This window comes from Gavia stellata, chromosome Z (assembly GCF_030936135.1).
Source record: "Gavia stellata isolate bGavSte3 chromosome Z, bGavSte3.hap2, whole genome shotgun sequence".
NCBI lineage: Eukaryota > Metazoa > Chordata > Aves > Gaviiformes > Gaviidae > Gavia > Gavia stellata.
The window spans coordinates 2,198,531-2,223,071 of record NC_082637.1 but is presented as its reverse complement, the minus strand read 5'-3'; the positions used below and the strand labels follow the sequence as shown (position 1 = coordinate 2,223,071).

The 24,541-nt window shown below is 42.8% G+C and overlaps 1 protein-coding gene across 1 annotated transcript in view; it reads left to right on the top strand.

The window, feature by feature from the left end:
• Positions 1–24,541, top strand: part of DCC (DCC netrin 1 receptor) — a 362,206-nt gene that overhangs the window by 217,100 nt on the left and 120,565 nt on the right. The window contains exon 11 of the mRNA XM_059833384.1: positions 3,893–3,942. Coding sequence (XP_059689367.1) covers positions 3,893–3,942 — 50 coding nt within the window. The remainder of the gene's footprint in view (positions 1–3,892; positions 3,943–24,541) is intronic.

Genomic DNA, 24,541 nt, shown 5'->3' with positions numbered 1-24,541 from the left:
GCAGAGCTAACGCTAGGTAAAATGAGTTCTGCTCTAATTTCTAATGGTATAATTAAGCAGTGAATAATAAAAAACAAATTTAACCAGGTGCCTCCAATTTCTTTATTTGATCAAGATATAGAAGTGGAGGAAGTAATTGTAATCTCCCAGGCGCTGGGTTTGCCAGGGGAGCTCCCTGATTGTTATGCAACCCGAGATACTAAATTGGGGTCTCTGATTTGGTAATGCAAAATGTCTCCTCCACTGAACAGCTGGTGAGGAATAAAGAGACAGAGCATTGCTGTGGAAGCGATTGAGTTCGATGCTGGGTCAGGTCTGGATTTATTTCTTGTTTTGAATGAAGATGTAGAAGGAAAGATATGGACTGCATCAATTATGTTCATGCATGCAACAATATTGGGGCATATGACAAGCATTCACCAAAGAGAAATAATAAAAATAATAGACAAACAAATAGTAAAAAAAAAAAAAGAAAAATGAAAAGTAGTTTGTCTGGTAGGGGTATAATATGTAGCAGCAATAAAACTTGAAAGTCAGTAATGAGAAGGAAAGGTTTAAGGTGGCAATGGCTGAACGTCGTGATGAGCCCTCGCTGCCCGGGAGAGAGAAGAGGAGTCACGTTTGAGAAACTGAGGCTTTGCGCAGTTCTGCCTTGCTCACAAACAAGGGCAAATATTCTCCATTGAGAACTGGCTTTTCTGGGAGATATCAGCGTTTGCCAGATCCGGCTCATTCAGAAATGTCCAAAAATATCTGACTTTTTTTTTTTTGTAATACCAAGTACACCCCAGAGACCGTTTTCTGTCTGATTTTTTTCAAATTGAGGGGAGTGTGAGCAGTCACATCTCTTCTGTATTAAGGGAGATGAAATGTTTCGTGTCCTGTTCGCTGCTGCCAGTACTGTTGCAGCAGCGATGCCTTAGATTAACTTTGCATTGTCACGGGCAGTATGGAAACAAATAAAGAATAGACCCTGCACTAGGGAAACCAACTAGTTTCTAAAGCTGCTACTCTGGAGAGAGAGAGGGAAAAAAAAAAAGAGACCGAACAGGGAAGCGCTTTGCGTGCGGAGCCCCGGCAGGTCGGGGCAGAGCTGAGAGGGGGGGCTCAGATCCCGCAGCCAAGGGTGCCCGTGTCCCCCAGCCTGGACCACCCGCTCTGATGGAGAGGCAGGTCTGGGCGGCTGAAAAACCTGATGCCACGTTAGTTTTGTATATTCCGTGAGAGTATATCTTCAAATCAAACCATGGCAGGATAATCAAAACGGTCCAGAGACTCAGCTGCTGTTTTCAGGAGCTCCCAGCTGACTTGGGCTATTGCTTACCCTGGGTCTTTTCCAACAGCAAATCTCTGTAACTTGGGATCCCCAAACTGAGGAGAGGTTTCTGTATTCCTTGTCGCTCGCTTTGCTGTACCTCTGCCTCCGAACAGTCTGAGTTTTCAGATTCCTGTGAGTCAAATGCACCTTTTTTATTTTTCCTTCCCCCCCCCTTTTTATAATCTACAGAGCCTTCATGAAGGACAACAATATTAACGTGGGACTTCACTGCCAGCGAGTCCTTGTTTAGCCATTGTTACTTTTGCTCTTTTGTAGCCTGTATTTCAAATATTGTTTTCTTATTAGCACTGACAAATGACTTAGCTTTGACTGGCTTAAATCCTTAAATAGCAGCATGTGCTAGGACGCTACAAAGTGCTGCACTTTGGGGATTTGTTTATTGAACGTAGACGTGACTAGACAGAGTCCAGCGGAGGAGCTGTCTGACCAGCGCTGCTTAAAATAATCTGGGGAAAGTATCATTTACGATACTTGCTGCCATCCTTTCCTTTAACGACTGCACAGGGGTGTTTCTCATCATCTTGGTGCCTATTACGTTATTGAGAGAGTCATCGGTGTTAAGGTCACGGGTGACTCCTCACTAGAGATGCAGCCTGCCTCTTCCAGAGTGCTGATGTTGAGCCTGTCTGCACTGGTCGTCTCCATCTGCCACAGCTGGCAGCTTGTATGGACAATGTAGACTATATGTAGAAACAATACGTAGAGACAATGCATAGAGACAATATAGACAACAGCCCCCATTATGTCCACCTCTATACAGTACATAGAATTTCACCAGTTCATTCTGGTGAAAGTTTTGGCAAGAATAAGTGATTTACAAAAATACTTACCTGTACGTTTTGCTTGGCAAGGTATGTCCCGCACTCCTAGACAGCAATTTTCAGTGAAGGCTGAAGCAGGTGAAAAGAAAGGTATGCCTGATTTCTGGTGTGGATGGATTCCAGCTCGTGGCTCTTTCCATATTAAAATTCTCTACAGCCAGAAGTCCTTCCTCCTTCCGACAACAACAGATAATAATCCAAGCACTTCTTGATGCTACACTTGCTTAAACAAAATGAATTTATTTGGTCTCTTAGATGTTTCAGGTCTCAGATCATTCTTGTAGATCTTTGCAGAACTAATTCAAATGTGCAGGCAACTGCAATGAGAATGATTTTCCCTTAGTGTTCTTGTTAATATCATACAAAAATGGTTTAAACAACTTTGCTTTCACTTGATATATTCATGCTGAAGTCACTGAAAAATAATTTTCTCTCATTTTCCCTAATACATCGTGTTGCAAACTATTCTTAAATTGGGTATTCACCATGATACTTTTTCAGCTCGCTCTTCCCAAATTCAGGGCCACTTTCCTCTAAGCATAAACTACAGCTCTGCTTTTCAGCTGTTCAGTAGCCTGGGTTAGCAGGCAGGCATTATTTCTCTGAAGGGAAAATAAAGCTTTAAGTTCACATCAGGCAGTTGATGCACCACCAACTATGAACTTATTTTTAAAGCTCTTGGCTCCTCAGCGGTTGAATTAATATTTGCCATCAGCTGGAGGAATATACATTTGAACCATTGTTGCACAAGTGTATTGAAAACAAATACACAGAGATGCGGTGGAAAACAGGCAGAAATTTGTCAGTAAACAGTTAGGTGCTGGTGGCCCGTCCAACTGTGTAGATGCTGAGCGTTCCCTGGTATCCACGCCGTGTCTCGGCGCTGTGAGCCCGGTCCTTCCTGGGGAGGGAGCCGGCAGGATGGATGGGATAGATGAATCTGCACCGTACAGGTTTTTCCTATGACTATAGCCAAGAGAGAGAGCGTGAGATTAAAGGAACTTTTAAGATGGAAAAAACTCACTTGAGTCAGAAGCATTTGTTTTATTTAAAGCTATGGGTGCCAGACCATCTCATTAATGCCTCGTGAGGCATCTTTGTAAGACCACGTGTTGAGTAGCTGTTAGTCCCATTTAAGGATTAAAGTATATTTATCAGAATGGATATAACAAAGTTGAGTTGTATGGATTATAATATATATGACAAGCAGAGCCTTAGTGTAAAATACAGTTTCATAAATAATACCTAAAGACAAAGTTTCTTTTCTCTTTCCCCCTTAGGCATGCATGTAAAAAGGGCTGCACCGGTGCCACTGAAAGAGGCATACCCTGCTCTGTCTGTATATAATATATATGTTCTGCAATGCACTTTAATAAATAAAGGCCAGAGAAATTGTCGCATGTTCTTGTTTATTTCTGACTGAGTTGGTAACAAATAACTGAACTCAAGTAGTTGGTCTCTCTGCAGGGAGCCTGCTGACTGGCTGTGTAAAGGGCTTACTAATAGGTCTATCAAAAATGGGAAGATGTGAACAGATGCGTTTGTTTTTTCTCTCCCTAGGGGACCTCTAAAGTGCCACCTGGATTAGCTGCACAGTTGTGATCAGATTATAAACTAGGTGTAAAAACTGCACTCTTTTCTTTCCAAAAAGAGAAATATTTGATGTAACCTATTCTGACTTAGATACTAATGGCAGTATTTCTAATGTCGTTTTGCTTTGCTTCCCTTTCAGTGCCCAGTGCGATGCCTCAGAACGTCTCCTTGGAAGTGGTTAACTCCAGGGTAAGTCTGCCACTTGCTCGGCACCTTATGGTCAGCAGTGTTATGGGTATTTCCGTAGGTATCCCTGCTTTGTGTAGCTTTTTCATATACAAAGAGACCCAATCTGCCCCTCACAGAAGGTTCCCTTTGCTTGCCCAGGAGATCATGTTAAAATAAGAACTGAAACACCCAAAAAAATATTTTGGAGAGCAGCAGTGATTTTTCCAAAGAGGCTTCAGCAACAGTAGTGTCACTTAAACTTAGGTGAACAAGCAGAAACTGTTCCCTGATTGCAGATTAACATCTGCGATAAACATAACTCCGCTTTGATTAAATGGAACAATCTCGGGGAATAATGAGAGGCAGAGCTGTTCCTGGGGGAAAGGAGGAGTGGGAAAGAAATACGTTATTGGTAGGTTATATGCACCTTATGCAGGTAGGTCTGTTGTCATCTTGCTTATTCCAGAAAAAGTATTTCTTCTCCGAAAGGTGCATTTCTTTCTCTTAAATCCAGTACTTTCCTTCTTTAAAAAGTCTAACGTGTCACTGGTGAAGTAGCTGATACTATTTCGGAATACACTATTGTACATAATATGCGTTAATTATGTGTACTACTTGTTGGGTGCTATTTCTGAATGTATGCTGAAAAAAATTTGAGATTGTTTATTTTCTTTTTATTCATTCCTGCCATTTACAGAAGCTTTTATTCTTTAGCTGATTTCAGTGATAGGCCCATTTGGACAGGGAAAAACTCGCACTTCAGAGCGTGAAAGAAAGACACAAAAACCCCACCCATCGTGTCTTGTCAGGACGTCCCCTTGGACATGATCTTTGGAGATTTCCATTTGCACAGCTACCAAGGAATAGGAGCCCCAAGCTCACTGACGAGGATAAACTGCACTTTAGGGAATATTTATATAATCTCTGATTTTCTGGGAACACCGAGAACCTGTCAGTTTGATCTTTCTCTTCCACTGCTCAACATCAAACGTATATTCTGATTTATTTTTTTTCAGCGCACCCAGCTCCAGTTACTTTTAGATTCCTCTTACGTGTAGTGCCCAAAGGGCATTGACGTCTTGGCACATCTTGTTCCAAACCTTTGTGTTTACTTTTTCTTGCTTATTCTCAAGGTAAAATGTCACAGAGCAGCTGATCACGTTTTGTGACCTTTTGTGGTGATCATTTACATTTAAAGTACTTAGACCAAAAATAGAAAACAAGCTGCAGGGTACAATGCTGCATGGGATGGTGTGCGGATGCTTCACCCCTAAGATATATTACTGCGCTATTGGTACTTACAGGTGGAGATAGAGAGGATGGCCTGTGTGTAATCTCGCCCCTATTCACCGTCATTAGAGGTTTTCAGTATGTTCCTAATCACAGAGCACTAGATTGTTGGAAGTCTTGATATTAATTTGCGGATGTAAGCGCCTTATTGGACAAAGATGGATTTACAGGCTAATCGGAGTGTCTGGCTGATCTGCATTGTGCGGGGCTGCTGTTTCGTGGTAGGCAAAAGAGACGGGTCTCAGTCCTCCTCTATGTGACCAAGTGTCGGTGCTGGAGAACTACACCGGGGTAACGCGAGGGCTTCTCCATCGCCCATAGATTGAGGCAAGGGTGGCCGTGGGCAGCAAAGGCGGTCTGCCTTTGCCCCAGCTTCAAAACACATCTTCTGCGCAGGGGCAGACCTGGGACCTTCCAAAGCATCCCTCTTGCAACGCGGAGTATCAATCTTGTAAGCTCTCGAGCTGGCACCGTGTGTGACGTAGTAACTGTGTAAAAAGGTATTTTAAGGGACTATGTATGAAACGGGGACCTTTATCAGAGAGAAAAAGAGATGTGGAACCATTTGGGACTCTTTTGGGCTGTATCTTACAGGTAATACAGACATAGGAAAGTACAGATACCCATGCATGCCAGCAAATTTTGATAAAGCTTTAGTCAAATTTAAATATTTACATCTAGGTAATTTGGAAAAACAAATACGGAAGTTAACTAGACTCGCTAAATCTTGGGGAATAAAAAGGTTTTTCAAGCAGAAGAATCAGCTTCAACAACCATGCCCCAAAATACCTTTTCCCGTTCTTTTGCAGTACAACTCCTGTGGCATTTGTGGTTGAGGCACAGCTAAACTCGTAATGTAAAGAGCTGTATGTAGTCTCTTGCTCTCGTAAAAGGCTGCAGTAACCCAGAATATTGCATTTCTGCAGTCCGTTTTTTATCATGTTCTTGCTTTTCTTCTGTCTTGGCAGCGGTCAGAATTAATTTCATTAAACACTTATAATTCACAAACTGATTAAATCAAAACAAATAACTGAATAACCCTCATCGCTTGCTAACTGGATTTGCGTGGTGCACAGAAGAGCCCAAAGGCTGGCCTTGGCAGTTCCCAGAATTGTTTAAAATTTTATCTCTAGCTTAATAAGATTTCTTTCTTTATGCTATTTTTCTTTGGCAGTGGCAGATATATTAATTTAATAATGTAACGGAGATGGCTAAGCAAATGGAAGATGCTTGATATGCATTACTATTATCATGATTATTGCTTAATATAGATGGCGTTCTGGGCCTGGAGACCTCGCTCAGATCAGAATTGATAATGGTGAGGACTGTGACAGAAATACCGTCCCTGCCTAAAAGAGATTTCGCTGTGAAATGCGACAGAGAAGTGGCTGAGACGAGGAAGCGGGCATGTCAACATCAGAAGCTGGCGAAACGCGTAGGGTGCTTGCGCGGAGTTTGACTTAGAGACAGATGATCTAATAAGAAATGAGCGCTCTATTTCCGACTTCTTTTGTTTGAAAATACCCTGCTTTGCTTAAGGAAAAGGACATGTACAATGCTTAATAGGTGAATAGGGTTTTGTGCAAGGAATATCTGCATCAACAGCTTCTCCTGGCAGAAACAATATGGCAATTACCAAATTTTGATCAGCAGAGGAGGTCAGAAAGGTGAAACATTTTTATAGCAGGCTTTTAGAAAGCAAAACCAGTGTAAGACCTGCAGTTCCAACCTAAAGTGGTTATTGAAAGTTTTATCTTTTAAAAGATAACACTGTTTTTTTAAACTTTCATCTGTTAAAGTTAAGAGAACAAGGAGATCTGCACTTTGCAGTAGCTGCGGGAAAAAAATAAAAAAGATAGTCTTACTTTGGGAGGTATCTGGCACATCTAAACTCTTTAGAGCTGGCATACGAGGAGCTGCGAGTCAAAAGCTGAGAGTTTGCTCGGTTTGTCTTTTATTTGAGGAGACTTTATTCTTCCTTTGAGCTTGTTTCTTCCACCCTTTTCAAGCACCAGCATGAAGGCAACTGTTTGTGGCTCTTTATGTATTTGTTTACTTCATTACTTCCTTGCTTGAAATATTGGTGTGTTTTTACTTTCTGTAACTTCTTAGATACACAGTACTAATTAGCAAATCTGAAGTGCATAAATAGCTATCAGATTTATCTAATTAAAACTGTATGTAACTTTATTTCTTCTTCCCATTTTCAAATACAGGGAAAAGTGAAGAAATAATTGGAACTAACTGTAGAAGCAGAATTCCTTTGGTCATATTTAGTAGTGATTTAATCCCGGGATGTAGTTCCCCTTGGACGAATAGGGATGGCTTCTGGAGTAAGATTTTTCATAGGGTAGTTAGAGGTCTGAGAACATAACCGGTAACGTTCTCCCGGGGAAAGTTAAAAGACACGTAATGAATTTGGGAGTTTTGTCATTTCTTTTGTGTCTGTGTGTTTGTATCTATAGATAAAAAAAAAAAACAAAACTTCGCGGTCATTATGCCACATAATGTTTGCAGAATCATACCGCAAATAAAAATTTGTGCTGTTTATGAGATTTTTAAAAATACCTATAAATAAACTGCAGGAAAAGTTAGCTTAATCATTAGGTCACATTAACAAAATAGGGGGGATGGTATAGAATTTAAAAAAGGAGAAGGTGGCTTAAGCTAGCAATAGCTGTGGGTCATGGACTTCTGCAGAGTGAGTAATTGTACCGTTTAACATTCGCTGAGCAAAACTCTCCCCTTCTTTTTGCCTCATGTGGTCAATTATTCCTAGGAAAATCTCTGCAGCTATGGAGAGCGTGTTTTACTGTCAAAAGAGGTAGGCCAGTGGGTATCAGGACCTCCATCCCTAACAAATCACTTAATTTCACACTACTTAAACACACAGATAGGTGCCTTCTGCAAATGCTCCATGTTCATGGCAACTTTGACCCGCTCGAGGCTGCAAGGTGTTTCTGTCGTCAGACCAAAGTTTTGGAGAGTTGAATGAGTTAAGCGTGAGGCTGTGATTTTGGTGGGGGGGTAGAGCAGCTAATCAAGCCCGAGCCCGGCAGCTAGGGGCTTAATCATGGCTGGCTGGCCTAAGGCTGAGCTTGACTTTGGGATCGGCCCAGACAAGGGCAGATTGTGGTCAGCGGCACGACAGCTAACTCCGTTTTTAATTACGGTCAAACATCTTAATGTTTTGTAATGAAGAACAGTGCCTAAGGTGATGAAAGCTGCAGAGCATTGTAGGGTAGATCAGTTCTTCAGAGTCAGCTATACTTTTTAAAATCGCGTTGATATTTTTGTGTTGTTTCTCTGTCCTTTTTCTAAATTATTTTATCCAATTGATTTAGGCACTGGAAGTTAGGCATCTGGCTGCCTGCTCTCATAGGCACCCACCTATGGGACATTTTACATTAACCCGTTTTTGCTAGTTTGTGGCCAGAGAGGATCTGCTGATGGGACCTAAAGGAAACAAGCCTCTTGTCAGGAGTTTTACATCATCTACACATAGGTCTGCCACTCAGCTGGAAAACGTCTAGCGGTCTCTGAATTAAAGTCATCACCAAACTATCAGCTCTTTGACAGTCTATGGAACAAAGCTTTCACCATTTTTAAGCTGTCAAAGTAAAATGGTACTAAGTTTCTCTGCCTCCCCCTCTGATTTTGGTCCCCACATTGATTTCTGCTGTTGAGAAGGATGCAGACATGAGGAGACGAGCCTTGGGATGCTCCATGGCAGACGTGAGGCATGCGGGAGCCAGATGTTGCTGCTGCAAAAAATATTCTTTTTCATTGCTTGGCATCTGGGTCTAGAGGTTGCTTTGCACTGACGGCAAGCGATACACTCCAGCACAGCCAAAGAGATGAACCATTCTGTCAGACTGCATTTAGCTCAGCTGCTTAAAATTGCTCTGCTACTAAATGTACATTAAAATGTGCTATAAATGCATCCTAAACCTTCAGAGGAATTGTGCTGAACTGTGCATCATCCTGGTGTAGTACCACTGGCTCACGGGAGGATGAGGATGGATTGGGCCCTTTATGATAAGGCAACATCAAGAGCGAATGTTTCTTTTGAGGCTGGACAGACTGCTTGAAGTAGGTGCAATGTATCCTGTTTAGTGTCTTTTATCATATGTGAAACATTTGATTGGCTTGGAAGGTATTTTCCCTCCGAATAGGCATTATTTATGATGCTCAGATTTGGCATTAGGAAGCATTTCTTTACTGAGAGGGTGGTCAAACCCTGGAACAGGCTTCCTAGAGAGGTGGTCGATGCCCCAAGCCGATCCGTGTTTAAGATGCATTTGGACAACGTCCTTAAATAACATGCTTTAATTTTTGGCCAGCCCTGAAGTGGTCAGGTAGTTGGACTAGGTGATCGTTGTAGGTCCCTTCCCACTGAAAACACTATCTTCTGTTCCTATTTCTATTCTATAATTATCCCTTATCTTGCCAACGAGGTTTAAAACTGCCTAAGAAAGCAGCTGGGCATGCAGTGTGCTGGCCCGGGATAGCGGGGTGGTCTCCCATCCCACCGACGGGGCTGATGGGGAACCTTTCCGTGCCTCCCCCCCAGACCACACAGGTGAGGTTCACAAAGCACCGATCCATCCTTTGGCTCCGGTCATGTCAAATGGTGAGTGCCTTTCACAGCTACGAACTTGCTAGGAGCAGAGCCTGTTCCAGACCTGAAGCACAGCAGCTGCCCAGCCTGCTGGTAGGAGCAGTTATCCCATTTTACAGACAGAAAGACTGAGACTTGAAACACTTTTTCAAAGTGTGAAATACTAACAAAATTACTAAGTGATGAGACACTTAAATGTAATGAAACAGTTCTTCTGGCGGTACAGTTTATATTGGGAAAAACTGAACTAATGTAGCTGGTAGGTTTTACTGTCCAGCAAACGGCGTCTTCCCCCAAAAATGCCTTCCAGCAGGGATGGTGAGTCAGTAAGTATGAAAAAGCCATGAGAGCTCAACAGCAATGACAGCCAAGTAATAAGTTTAAGTGTTTACTGGGGCAAACCCTGTGCACGAGGCTGCCCTGTCGATACTTCTGTCCGGCATTTCCTGGCAAGAATGGAGGAACAGCAGGGTAGTTACGCTGGATTTTAACATGGTATTTGCAAAGTGTGAAAAACATAGTAGTTTGTTTAATTAACTAATGTTTGTAAAGCACAGTGGAGACTGAAGCTCTCAGATAATACATAAATGTTGTAGGTGTAGGAAAAGATGAGCTGTGAAGCGGAAATTGAGATTGGATTCCTCATAAAGGAATTGATATCAAATAAGTAGTTTAAAAGAACCAAAAAGTAAAATCAAAATGACTGTCACCACTATTTAGAGATGTGTCCTCTAGAAACCACGTACATAACCTTTAAATATATTACTTATGGAGAAGACCACAGAGAAAGAGCTCTTTAACCTTTAAATCTATTACGCATAGGGAAGGATAGTAACAAGCATTAAGCTTAACCTTTAAAAGGAGAAAATTTGCTGAAACTTGTAGATCGATACCTTCTGATTCTCGCTTTTAATTATACATGTTTCTGAGACCAAAACTGGTTTTGGGTCATTCTCTTAGAAAATATCCCTTGAACTAATCCTGCTGGAAGATGTGTCGTAATCAAGAAAGCATTATAACCGTGCACTTCAAAGTGCATGACACAAGTGCAGACAGCTATTTATCTTGAACAGTACGATAATTTTTTGTTGCACTTTAAGGGTATCGTCCACATCCGACACCTCGCTGCCGAGTACATATAAAGTCTCAAAGGTTATGGTGTCAAAACCGGACAGATTCATTATGTTATGGGATTTGATTAAACCTTGTTCGAGGTGATGAATGTTCTGGCCACCTTTCCATTTAAGATAAATTTAGAGATACTATTAAGCCACTTAATGCACCCAGGCAACACAGAGTAGGAGCTCTGGGCAGTTATTTCTTAATGATAAAGACTCGGTAGCTTCTGAACAGTGTAGCACAAGAGGTTTACCCAGAGACCAATAAAGCAAATTAATGAGCTATGACACTGATTAGTAGAGCTATATGTTCCTGGGTATCTCAGAGAGAAACAATAAAAAGACTAGGGAAGGAGAAAGACAAGGTCAGGAGGAATGGGCAGGGGAGCTATCTGCGCGTGCTGCTCTGCCCCTCTCCCTGGCACCTCCAACCCAAAGCTAAGAGGAAGGAGATGCTGGCCTGAATGCTGGGATTTTATTTGCCACGCTCAGGACAACGTGATTTCTGCGTGTCTTTGGAAATAAACAAACATACCATGTTAAAGTACCAATATCCCTTCTAACGTGAGCAGCGTGGAAAACTTGAGTCAAACTTCACTGATCACAAAGGGATATAAACAGTAGCAAAAACATTCAGCCTGCTGACCCTGGGAAATGATTGCAACTGCTCTACCTAGAAGTTTGGTATCAGGAAAAAAAAATCATTAAAATTGTCATCTAGCGTGCCTCTAGGCAGTGGTGGGCTATACCGTGGGGCAGCCAGAGGCTTCTGGGTGATGCTGAACCAGCAGCTTGACAGCTTCTGGTGTTGCCCTCTGCACTCCCAGCCATCACGGGTTCCAGTGTTATTGCGGTAATTCTTTATACTTCCTCATGTGCAACTTTGGCATCTTTTCCTGTCTGCTGGCAGGAGGCTGTTTTGACAGAGTCCATATTTACTAAAAGTGCACAGTATCTTTATATTGCGTTTTATGTTTTTATATTTTAGTTTTGTGTCTATGGATTACATGTAGTTAAGAGTCATGGTATCAAGAAGGCACTAAATATTAGGAAAAAAACCAACAAATATACAACAAAGAATATACTTCAATTCCAGATTATAAGTAAAAAATTAGTTTCAGGATATTAAAAAAAAGAATTCAGTGATTTTCCTAAATCACAAAAAATTAATTTGAATGTGGTTTGTTTTTTTTTTTAAACTTTTGCACAGTGTGGTAGGGGACTGAAGACACCTATTTCCAATGCTCCGTGCAGTTGTACCTAACGTTAATGCAGCTTGTCTGGTTGAAAACTCTCCCTTTGGTGTATGACATACACAGAGCAATGGTTTCAGTCAGAGGAGATTTGGGGGTTTTGCTTGAGATGTCTACAGCAGCATTTTTTGATTATGAGGCTTCTAATACTAATGAGAGGTTAAAAGTTTATCTTTGCTTTAGGGTGATGCCAAACAGTAATTTTCCCCCATGGGCACTGAAGTACCACGGCCATGCACTTGGCCGTCACAGGCTCCATCCCAAGGGAAAAGAGAGAGGGTGTTTAATGCCCATTGAACTGGGAAAGCTGTCTGCTTTGTGTTTCGATCTGGAAAAAAATATTTTTGACTTGAAATATTTCCTTTGAGCAACTGAATGATGGTTTTCTTCAAAATCTAATATTTACACGGTCAGTAAAACTCCAGCCTTGAGCAGGGCTCTCCCATTTCTTGTCGTTGTAAAAAACCTCCAAGTTCACTCAGCCGGTTACTGCTTGGGCTGGAAAGGAGGAGCAGAAAAAAAGATACCTTAGAAAACTGCTGAGACAATGAAGAGTTTTTTGGGTGCTGTGGCCACCCTTCAGTCTGCCCCATGGCGATCTGGCTGTCTCACGCTCTTCCAGGGGCACGCAGTTGTCAGCTCGGGCTCTGTTCTCGGCTTCACACAGACACAAAAGGGTTCAGATCCGCCCAAAATCCCCTTCACTTCATGAGGGTCTTTGTGTTGTCAGAAGTTCCTCAAAACCCCTAAGCAGGTTGGCACAAATGCCTCTGCTCCTGCCAAGAGACACGTTAAGATGCTGCACGTCATTCAGTTGTTCTAATATTTACTTTTGCTCCCTTAAGAGATCCTTATCCTTTTGCAATTAGGCAGTTAGACTGACAAAATAATTTATAAACATAACCAAAGCAGTGCAAATCTGTTCCTAAATATATTTCTTCTTAATTTGATGTGTTGTGTTAAGCAGTTTATTGATTTATAAATACGTTCCTTGAAAATTACTGGCATGACAGTAGTCCCAGTAAGCACAACGTTGTTTTTAATATCCGACAAAGCGCCTGAACTTAGCAGAGCTGCCTCTCTTCCCGGCAAAAAAAAATTAAAACTAACATAAAGAAGCGATGCTTTTAGTCGAGAACTGGGAGCTGGTAGGTCTCTGGTTTAATCCCAGCTGGCTTAGGAGGAAAGGTTTAATTCTGTCGGTTGGTTCCATCTGTCTGTGGCAGTGCCCTACTTTCTTTTTCCAAAATTTGGAGCTCGCTCAAGTCCTCTTGCATTTGTAAGTTATGTAAGCATCTTCAAAATATTTTTGTCAGTACTAGCTTTCTGACCCCTGTTACAATTTGGCCTTGAATTAGGGATTTAAGCCCCTTCCAGAACTGCATTGATCTTTCAAAGTGCTCATTCTGTCTCGGAGCAAAATGTTATTTGTATTATTGACCACGCTCTGGTGAGCGGCTTGCTCTGCCCACTACACCTGTACGGTGCACACTGAGCTCTCGCGCCGTTTCAGGGCCACAGCATTTGAATGTGGACGTTACCTGGTAGAAACCAGGCTTGAAACGTAGTTGTCCCACTTGTCACCATCAAAATGCTTCCACATTGCCTAGTAAGGAGATGTAATCCTAGGTGACCTATGGAGAGAATTGCCATCAGCCTATATGTTGTGTATAAGGGGGTCGTGGAGAAACATGTTTTGTTCAGGTTTCTTGAATGAGTTGGAGGAAACAACAAGCTTATCCTCATTTGCGAGCAGACAGGAAGGCAAATTACTCATTGTAAATAATTCACTCATCTCTAATTCTGGTTCACTCTGTTTTAATTTTGCAATACTGCCAGATTTTATTCCACATTGCTTTCTTTGGTTTCCTTTGTTATTTAGCCCTCTGTGCTCTAATGCCTTTTCCGTAATTGTTTTGACTAGGGAACATCTTGCAATTAAGAGAAAAAAATAGCAGCAGGGTTGTAAAAGAGAGTAACACTACTGTTACAGCTGAAGAGACAAGTAAGAGCGAGCACCCTAACACAGGCAAGGCCAAATGGAAACAGCATACCGGAACACAACCACGACAGGGGTCAGACTCGCTTTTGGCACCCAGTGCTGCTCCAGCTTCCTGGCAGCAGATCAGGGCGCTGTGGGGCTGTGGATGTGGAGGTCTGATGGGCTGTGCTGAACGCTTTGAGATAGAACATCAGGGCGCCAGCGTGATCCCAGAGCCCGGGGACAGACGGCAGCCTCGAGAAGTGCTCAGTGCCGGCAGCACGCTCGCTACCCTTGGGCTGGTCCCGCTGGTCAGTGTTGCAACTGCATTTGCTCCTTTTTTAAATGAATCAAGGGTGTTGCCTTCTTAGGGGGCAATTAAGGAAAGCTGTAAGGTTAATGGACATAAATTAAAGGTCATTAAACCCCCGTACGGATTCTCTCAGTCGGGTGTAAAGTTGTGGTTTCAGTGAAGCGTGAACTTCCTTGAAACACCAGCAAACGAAGGCCAATGTGTTCCTGAAGGAGGGCAGCCACACCAGAGTTTGATGCTCTTTAATTTACGGGTGTTAACTTCATTCTTTAAAATAATTCCTTTGACTTTCTTCTGTTGTCAAACCATAGAAAAGCAACCTATGGTTGCTAAAGTGGTCTTCCCTTTTGTGAATAGATTTTCATCTTCCAGGCACTAGAAGAGGGGAATGACATTTTTTATGATGACGTTCAGACCCGTGAAGCGGGACCAAACTCGCTCCTTCAGCTCCATGCTCTTCCCATCCCCTGCCAGCTGATGGGCAATAACAGTTTGCGGTCTTGTCTGTACATAGCTGCTTTTATTATTATTTCCACGTTAGAGGGTCCCTGAGCACTGCTGCCTGTCTTCAGCATCTCATCCTGCAGCTAAGACCACCCCAAAGGCTGCCAAGGGCTGCCTCCACGCAGCTCTTTAGCATTGAATGTCAGCAGAACTTGAGAGCCTGACGCTTCCCCAGCATCACAGATATTATTCTCTGCTCGGTCGTATGCTAGTTCAATCAATTGCTGTGAACAAATAACATAGCAAGAAATTCTTGATAATATTTCAGATGTAATACAGATCTTCTTAAGCTGGTTTAGAGTGCAAGGCTTCCCTTTCATCCCCATGTCCCTCTTCTGCACCTTTCCTTTTAACAGCTAGCCGGGGCTAACTTGCCTGGCCTTCATGTGACACTTTTATATTTGGCCCTCTGGGTTTTTTTTTTAAAGGGGGAATGCATAATATGCAAATTAATCTAATTTTTTGTAATCACATATATGTATGTAGATTTCTTTGGCTAAAGTCCAGTGAGTAAAATTGATGGCCTTGAATGACCTTACTTAAAAAAAAAAAAAAAGGCAGTCTCTTATTCAGTGTGACGGGTTTGTGCGAGAAATTACTATAATCTTCTAAAATTGTTATTCATAGGAAGGACTTCTGAATTATTTCAATTTGATTATGTAATCTAGCAGCCGACCTTCGATGAACTTCCATCGAAGGGCCAGGTTTCCCATCCAAAACTCGGCACCTCCCTTCAAATAGATGTGCAGAACGCGGACATCTCTGCCAGCAGCAGCTCAGGGATGGGCTGGTCCCTACAGCAACCCCGTTCCCTCTTCTGCAGCGGTGAGCGCCTGCGGGTCGGGGTGAAGGGATGCTCTTGGAGCTACTGCGTTTGCGGGTTTTAGTGGAGAAAGAGAAGCTATGAGGGGAAAAAAGGAAATCTTCACTTGCATTATCCACAAGATTTCTACCTTGATGGCAACGTTGGTTTTAAAGTTTTAATAAATAATAAATAGGTAATAAAAAGCCTGTGGAGGAATGCTGTATGGCTGAGGCAGGAGAGTTCACGATTGGGGAGGGTCAGGTTTGGCACCGTTCGGCACCTTGGGAGATGCGTTCCATCTTGTTGCGGCCTTTCAATACTTAAAGGGGACTTAGAAGAAAGATGGGGACAGTCTTTTTAGTAGGGCCTTCAGCGATAGGACAAGGGTAATGGTTTTAAACTAAGAGAGGAGAGATTCAAACTAGATAGATGGAAGAGATTTTTTACGACAAGGGTGGTGAGACACTGGCCCAGGTTGCCCAGAGAGGTGGTAGATGCCCCATCCCTGGAAACCTTCCAGGTCAGGTTGGACGGGGCTCTGAGCAACCTGATCTGGTTGAAGATGTCCCTGCTCATTGCAGGGGGGTTGGACTAGATGGCCTTTAAAGGTCCCTTCCCACCCAAACCATTTGATGATTCTGTGATTCTATGATTCTTTGAGAGTGGGGACTGCGCTTGCCTTTCACGACGCGGCATGGAACAACCAGGAGACCAGATTGAAGCAAATTGGTCCAAGCAGTGTGATGATGGGCTGTGCGACATTTGGCTGATAACTGTGGTAAATCTGGAACGAAGGCATTTTTCCAGCCCCGCTCTGCGGATGCCATTTCAGCTGTCTGCCGCGGTCACGGGTACATGCATGGTTTCTCTAGGCAGATAGCAGACGCAGTGAAACAAATTGGCACAATTTGCCACTTTATTTCTGAAGGGATGACTAGAATACAAAAGAGAAAAACCGGCATGGTGGTCCTGTACGGGACCGTATGGCAAGCGAGGGTAGAGATGCTGTTGAAGTAGCTTCTCAAGGCTACAGTATGACTTCTGGCGGATCATTACCTGCAAAAATGTGAATAACAGGAGAGGTCTTCTGCAGTATAAAACGAGTTTCCTCTTCGGACGTATCCATGTGTATGTTGGAGCAGCGCGGTGGTTGAAGTGCAAAGGAGAGAAAGCTCTGCTGGAAGAGCACACTAGCTTGTTGGGGAAAAATAACTGAGTAGTAACAATTAACTTTCATAAAGTGTTTTTCATCTTCAAAGTGCTTAACAAATATGGACTAATTAATCCCCGCAGTTCCCTCATGGGATGTTAGCGTGGTTTCATGCATGGGAAGCAATTAGCTTTGGAAAAGTGCTGCCTCAACACCGAACCCCTTTAGGAAGACGATGCTATCTGCTTCTGCAGACAGCGGTCGAGGCCTAAAAAGGTGGTGGCCGATGGCTACCATCCCGCTGCCGGTCTCGGAGGGCTGATTTTAAGGAAGAGCATGATAAACTTTTTGATTTGCTTCCCTAGCCCAAAGCTGTCTATGCTGCTGAGCTCCCCCCTCAAGGCAGTATATGTGCTGTCTGTATAGCAATCTATATAAAATCAGATGTGTGTGCAGTTCTGCTGCAGGGATAGTAGACATGAGTTTGAATAATCAAAGACAAAGTGTGGGACATGACTTCACGGTGAAACCTTAATTGATTCCCTCTGCACATGTCTTAGGACACTGAGTTTCAGCCTACGCCTGTTCACACATTTTCCAATGGATGCCTGCCCCATGCTTGGTGCAGAGCATGCTGTCAGAGTTTGGAAACCTCTGTACCCATGTTTGCCGGTGGCCATCTAATACATCCTTTGCTCCGTCATGCATAAACATGCATAAATAAATGGAGTCTGAACTATAAGATAATACCTTAAAAAGTCAAAACCCCTGATGCAACGGCTTCGACTTCCCTCCTGCTGCCATGTATCTTTGAGATTCATTAATGTAAGGGTGGATTACTAGTTGCCTCCACATCTTGCAAGGCTGTGATCAGCTTGTGTGGAGGTGGTTGATTGCTTAGAGTTTCCCTGCATGTGAACAGCAGGGACCCTTGAAGAGTTTGACCCTGTGGTTAGGAGCTGGTTTTATACCTGCCCCTGGTTTTGTACCAGGCTGGTCAGTCTTTCAGACGTGACCGCAATAGTTGCCTCCTTCATTTTCTGGTGACCAGCTTGGGCTGGGAGCTCTCATTTTCAAGTATTGAGCAGACACAGTTGCAAAGTCAATAGAAATGGTGGTTGGAATAAATAAAGGAACTCCAATACAGCTAAAATCAGAGCAAAATTGTTAACGAATGGCATACTGAGCATCATAAAGCACCCTAAAGTAGTGGAGCTTAATCTTTCCCAGTCAAATGGAAACAGGGCATAATGTCATCCTTTCTACAGGAGCACTGTGAAAATAGACTCATAAACGAACATATAGGTTAAATCCATTAGTGTTTGCAAAGTGCTTATGGTATAGAAATCCCAAGAGGAATTTAGTAACTCTTATCTCCTGACCAGGGCTGAAAAGTAAGTTGAGTGAGGCGAGTGAAAGCAAGCTATTGAGTATCTTTTAGTCAAACAAATCAAATTGTGTGCAATGAGTCAGGCATGGGAAGGGCTGCCCAGCGTTTCCGAGCTGCTACACCTTGACTTCGCAGGATGATAGCATTTCAGTATGGTTTTTCCAAAGTTTTCCTAGCTTATTGAGGAAATAAATGGGGGAAAAAAAAACTCCATGTGGGTATCGCACGACAAAATTTGTGTTCTGTAAACAGGACTAAAGTTTTTAGCCCCATACCGCAGATCTCTGCCGTTTCAGCTAATAGCCATGTTGCTTAGAGCAGAAGTCGACTGTCACATGATCCGCATCCAGCCCGCTCCAGGGTGAGCGCTGGGGTCCTTTCTCACGGTGGTCCAGAGCAGAGATCAGGCATGAACACGTTCAACGTAACTGAAATCTCACGCAAAACAAGTGTGTGTGTGTATATATATATGGTTGCAATTGCCACCGAACTTATAAATGGATTGGGTTCTTTTTGAAGATTCCTAGGTTGGCAAAAACGTTGGATGGCTTTCCATCCAGCGTGGATGAAGTTGGGTGGGAACAGCAAAGGCATATCCCCAGTACAAAGACAACCTCCTGCAACGTTTCCAGGTGCTGCCCACAGGATCTTCAGGTGGGGAGAAAAAACCCTCATACCAGAATATACATGTATTTTTAACTAGAATGATGTCACATTTTCTGTACTTTGGTCTTAGAAGCAGTTGAAATTTTTAATTGAAATTTTCTGGAGCAGTTCAGCCTGAGGCAGTTATCTTCACCAGTAACGGGGGTAATTCAGTCCTACAGGTTTTACCTGCTTCAAAATTTGCTGTTGCAGAGGTTTCACTGCCTTGTCTAGGGGAGTCATTGCTCCTTCAATTATTCTGTCATTAAACAGATTTCTTTAAAGCTAAAAAGTCACATTTTTCTGCTTGCTGTCTTTTTCTTTACTTTCCATTTGAATGTTTCTGCTCCCCTCCAATATCCTGGAACAAACTTTGCTAAGTCCCATGCATATTCATAAGTTTATTTTCGGCACGGATGTTCTGCAGCTCCTCTTACGTTAATTGTATTCAGCATCTCTATAGAAAGTTGTCAGAAGTTTCCAGCTGTTTAAAAACCTTGTCAGAGCTACTATGTGCCACAGTTGAGCGCAGAGCCTAAATATGCTTTCAGTGTTGTAAAAAAAGAGTCAAAACATCATTGCGCTGAAGTACCAACATAATGTTTCCTGTTTGTTATTTGCCATAAAGAGGAACAGAACCCACACCAGAGCGAGAGCACGGCAAAAAAAGGAGCTTGCCAGAGCAGCTGCTGTGCTGAAGAATATGTTAGAAAAATGTTGTTTTCGAAGTTATTGGCCCAGGCTCTCTGTAATTCTCAGGTAGAGATTAACACTGCCTGAGAGTGAATGGGCAGGCCACGTCTTTTGTTCCTGTTTATTTTTTGAGATGGGTTTGCTGTAACGAAGCATGCTGGAGGCAGCAAAGGGATGCTTCGTTTTGCACCCAGTGCCACCCTGCGCCGTGCTAAGGCAGGGGCTGGGAATACCCCACGGGCACGGAGGGGCCATCACTGCAGCGGATGGTGCCAGGCGGTTTTCCCCCTTCCCATCTTCTGAGCTTAGTAAGTTTTTAGAATTAATTGAGAATCAGGATTAATTATAGGAAGCAAATCTCTTGGATGCAAATCTCTTGGATGCTGGGAGAAAATTTTCTTTCAGGCACAAGAGAATTAAGTTGACTCAAATCTGGGGACCTTTAACCCCAAGACCGGTCAGAAGCTGATGAAGAATTTAGCTATTTTCTTCCTTTAGGTCTTCTCCAAAGTCCTCCCAGGACGTTGGGAGAGCTTCCCTGGCTTCAGCAAGCACCGCTTGCTCCTCATGGATCACTGCAGCAATTGCTGCTGGTTTCAGCATGTCACTGTTTGCAAATGCTCTTTCTTGGCCACCGAGGCAGAACGACACTCATGTAGACTTAAAAATTTCGGAAATTTTAGAAATTGTAACGTTTTCGCTATTGATGGATGTCAGTCTGGCTGACAGAGAGAGTATTGTTTCTAGAAAGGTGTCTTTCAGAAATATCACTTTGGTGAAGAGTACTTTAACGGAAATCCCTTACTTTTGCATGCTCGAAGGTAGCCAGCGGTTGGTGTAAACCAGGATGCCTCAGAGCAAAGGGGCAGTTACGGTTTTATCGATAGGTTTGTATTTGCAAGGGCTGAGGGGGAAGGCTGTCTCCAGCAGCTTGTAGTGACTGGTGGCAACCTGGATTTGTACACCCGCAAGACAAGCAGAGCTCATGCACTGCTTGGCCTGAAAGGGTTAAAAGAAAGGACTTTTTAGAAGAACCTTCTGTGGCTCTTCCTTAGCATTATGAACAGCTTAATAAATTTCTTTTTTTACAAATGAAAAACCTAGCGCAGGCTGTTGGATGGTTGTGATTTCCTCCTGCACTTTGCCCCCAGACCTGTAACTCCACTGCCTGTGGCGTTTGGCTCTGCGGATGCTCTGCAACGCCAGCCCGGCACGTGGGGAGCTGCGAGCGGGGTTTATAAAGGCAGCGCTGGATTATTCCTCCCAGCATTTTCTCATTTCCTATTTATTTTGAAAGATGTTATCTAAGCCTTTTATTGAATTTATTGCTAATTACATTAAAAAAGTAAAACTGTATTAATGCAGCCAAATTCAATGAAGACTGACAGGCATGTTGCTTCTGAGGAACCGTGATTTAATCAGGCCAGCAAGCAATTTGCCCAGTGCAGAGTCTGTTAGCTGCTGTTATTCAGTGGAGAATACCTTTGAAAAAATGCTCATTAATTTCTTCTGGCTGAGCTCAATATTTTGTGATTTTTGCATCCAAACTGTGGAAGTTGGGATGGTTTGATTGACTTACAGTTAAAATCTATTTGAGATAAGAAAAAACTGGTATAGAAGTAGAAGCGGGACGTTATATTTTATTTGGAGGAGGTTCCATTCATAACTGAATTTTGCACATCTCCGTGCTCCCTGACCCTCTTTAGATCTGGGAGTAAATGTACCCTGTTTGCAACGGTTAGACGGGAGGATCCGCGGTGAACCGGCGTACCGCAGGGAGAGGGTGGCACAGCACAAATATGTATTCCTGGCGCTAACTCCTGTGCTACAGCACTTGCAAATTCCTGCTTTTTTCCATGCATATCAGGAGATGAAGCATATGGAGCAAGCTCAGCCTAAATGATGTGGCCTTTCAAATAACTGGCTGCGTACTGCCGCCTGAGTGTTTATTACGAACAGCTATTTCTTCGCTCATTAGGACAAGGCTCTTTTGCTCCACCGAAACGCAATAAAATGAGCCATCAGAAATTTGGGAATGGCTTGTCGTAAAAGTTTACCGAGTCAGGATCCTGCTGTATGATCAAATAAACACAGAAGTAATTCATTCTGGGGCTCGGTCTGAGCACTTGTGGCTCAAGATGTGAGATAATTTGGGTGTCTATCTTCCTTTGATTTCCAATGGCTTGTAATGAGTCATAAGATTTCTGCAACATTGGCAGAGTTTTTTAATTGGATTTTATTTTTATTGTATTATTTAGTATATAAAAAAGAGACAGCAAGTGCTTGTGCTTCCCTCATTTTCTTTAGCATTTCTTAACATCATATTTTAATTGCCTTTTATGCAGAGATACACACTGGCAATATGTTCTTTTATCATCCTCAAATATATTGGCCTGGTGCCATTTATAAAAGAAAATTTCTCTTCTGCAGTTTGACAGTAGAGTGTACAGATTTATATGATTTTTGACATTTCCCATAATTATTTTTTTATTACTGTAAAGAAGAATGCATGCAAAATTAAAAAAAAATAAAAGCTGCTCCATAGTGATGAAATTCCTCCTGTCCTTCAGGATGGGGAATATCATTGTTAGAGGCACTTAGGAGAGTTTGATACCATTTACCCATCACGTTCTCTTTTGTCTCCAGTTCCTTACATGTAATTTATTTGCTTAAAAGTACGTACGATACAAGGTCATGAGATAACGCCAAACTGTTTTGTTTTCTTGCCCGTATCGTCAGCAATTAATAGCAAATGGTACGGTAATATAAGAGAAAATTATTTTAGAAATGCTTTGAATGCTGGCAGTCTGCATCTCTTGCAAACACTGAACGCTCTTGAAATGCCACATAGAACAAACTGCTGAACAGAAGGTAGCGTCTGTTGAGTTAAGCAGGACATTGCGTGTGTCATGCATACCTTTCCAGGGATGGACGGGCATATTTGTTGATCTGCAGTTCCATTTCTCGAAGTCTGGGGTGCCGATAGAAGCAGACGAAATTATTTTAGTGATAAAAGCTGTCGGGGAGGGACGGGTGGATGGAGAGATGTAGCGTGTCATTAATGTCAACAACTCTGAATGGGTAAGACAGTTGAAACCCATCTGTTATTACTTATTTTCCCTACAGCTAGTGGATGTACAAAGCAAATCTCTGCTGTCAAAATCTGAGTACCAGCAGAAGTACCCGCTGCTGGAGGCAGGGCTCTCGCTGCCTTTTCACTGCCTGCCTGCCCGTGGGTGCACCTTGCCGAAGCCTGGGGGAAGTAATCTCAGCAGCGAGCCTGGGGTCACCGCTGAATTTACCAGTGTCGCTAAATGATAGCAGAGGAGGGCTGTGTACTTCATAACATTGAATGGAAACTGTTTTGTGTACCCTTCTTCAAAAATATTTGGCGCATCTTGGAAAAGAGAACGATCCGGGAAGCTGTGGGTTTTGGCAGGTGTCTTGTACCTAATTACACGACTGCAGAGCAGTGGCTGTATCTGCTTGAGTCGCAAAAAGAGCAAGAAGATGTTGGGTTCCGAAAGCTGCGGATTCACAGATTCAAGTTATTTGCAGACAAGGAAGTGGGGACTGAAATGCAGGGCAGGACCTGCAGCGAGCCATTAGGCAACCAGGAGCAAACTTGGTTAGGCTGCGGCATCCAGGCTGGTGGGGACTGCCTGGGCTCTGATTTCCTAGGAAAAATAAGCTGCAAGTGTGTGTAAAAGCGGGAGCTGTCTGCTTTATTTGTTAGTTTTGCTTTTTCATGTGTTCCTGCCATCTAAAAGGAAAGAGCCCTGAAAGTCTGTTTGTAAAAAGCCTGATAAAACATCCATTTTTCTCCTAGAAACTTAATTAAGGGAATAAAAAAGGTCCAATCCTAGGAGACAGATTGCTACTCCCAGGTTCGAGGTGGCCTTGGATGCCTTCTGCACCCCCCAGCTCTAACTCGGTGCTTGGCAATAGAAATGGCCGATACAAAATAAAACTGAAAAATGTAATATCTGAGTAGAAAAGAAAAGCAGAAGAGCTTCCAATTCACTCATTGCATTAACTTCTCCCATAGCTCCAGTTCTCTGAGTGAGCTCCTCGGGAGAGCGTTTCCTGAAGACGCTATAAAGATGGTTGAAATACTGAAGCAATAACAGGCGGTTCCATTAAATAACGGGCTCTTAGCTTATTGCAACATACAAGCCGACTGGCTGTGGTCAAATTGAAATTAGAACCCTGAAGCTTACAGATACCCTGTTTTAACTATGCTCCTTTTTTTTTCCTTTGACAATTAAATCTGAATGTTTTTCATCACATTTTCAGCTGAGTTCTGAGCCTGGGGGGGTTGCAGCATAGCCACAGCACATGGTCACACGTGCACAACCATCTGACTAGGTGGTTTTACTCACCAAAAGTGGATAATTCTTGAAAAATAGATCTGTGTTCACAGAGACTCGTTCTTTGCTGCTTTATGCATTGTTTTTCTTTAGTTTATAAACTAAACAAGTTTAGGAGTGTTTAATGTTTGGCAAAATTTTAATATATCACATAGAAGGAAGAGATGCCTAAATGCAGCTGAGAAGGTGTGTTGCGAGGTGAGCCGAGTTCTTTCCTAGCTCTTGTATTTGCTGGTGTCGCCATTCAGACTAAAGTTGGGACGTTCCTGTTGCATTTTGGGGTAATACTTGGCTTGGTCATTGAAGTATTGTTTCTCTCTTACGTGTATTTGTACCTTCAGTCAGACGCTATCAGCCTCTGATGATTACGTGCCTGATCTTTGATGAGAGAGGTGAGTAGGATCTGTACGAAAACTTTCAGGTATCTGGTAACAAGGTAAAGTAAAAAAGCGAGAAGCAAGATAAAAATGGGTGCGAAGATGGAAAA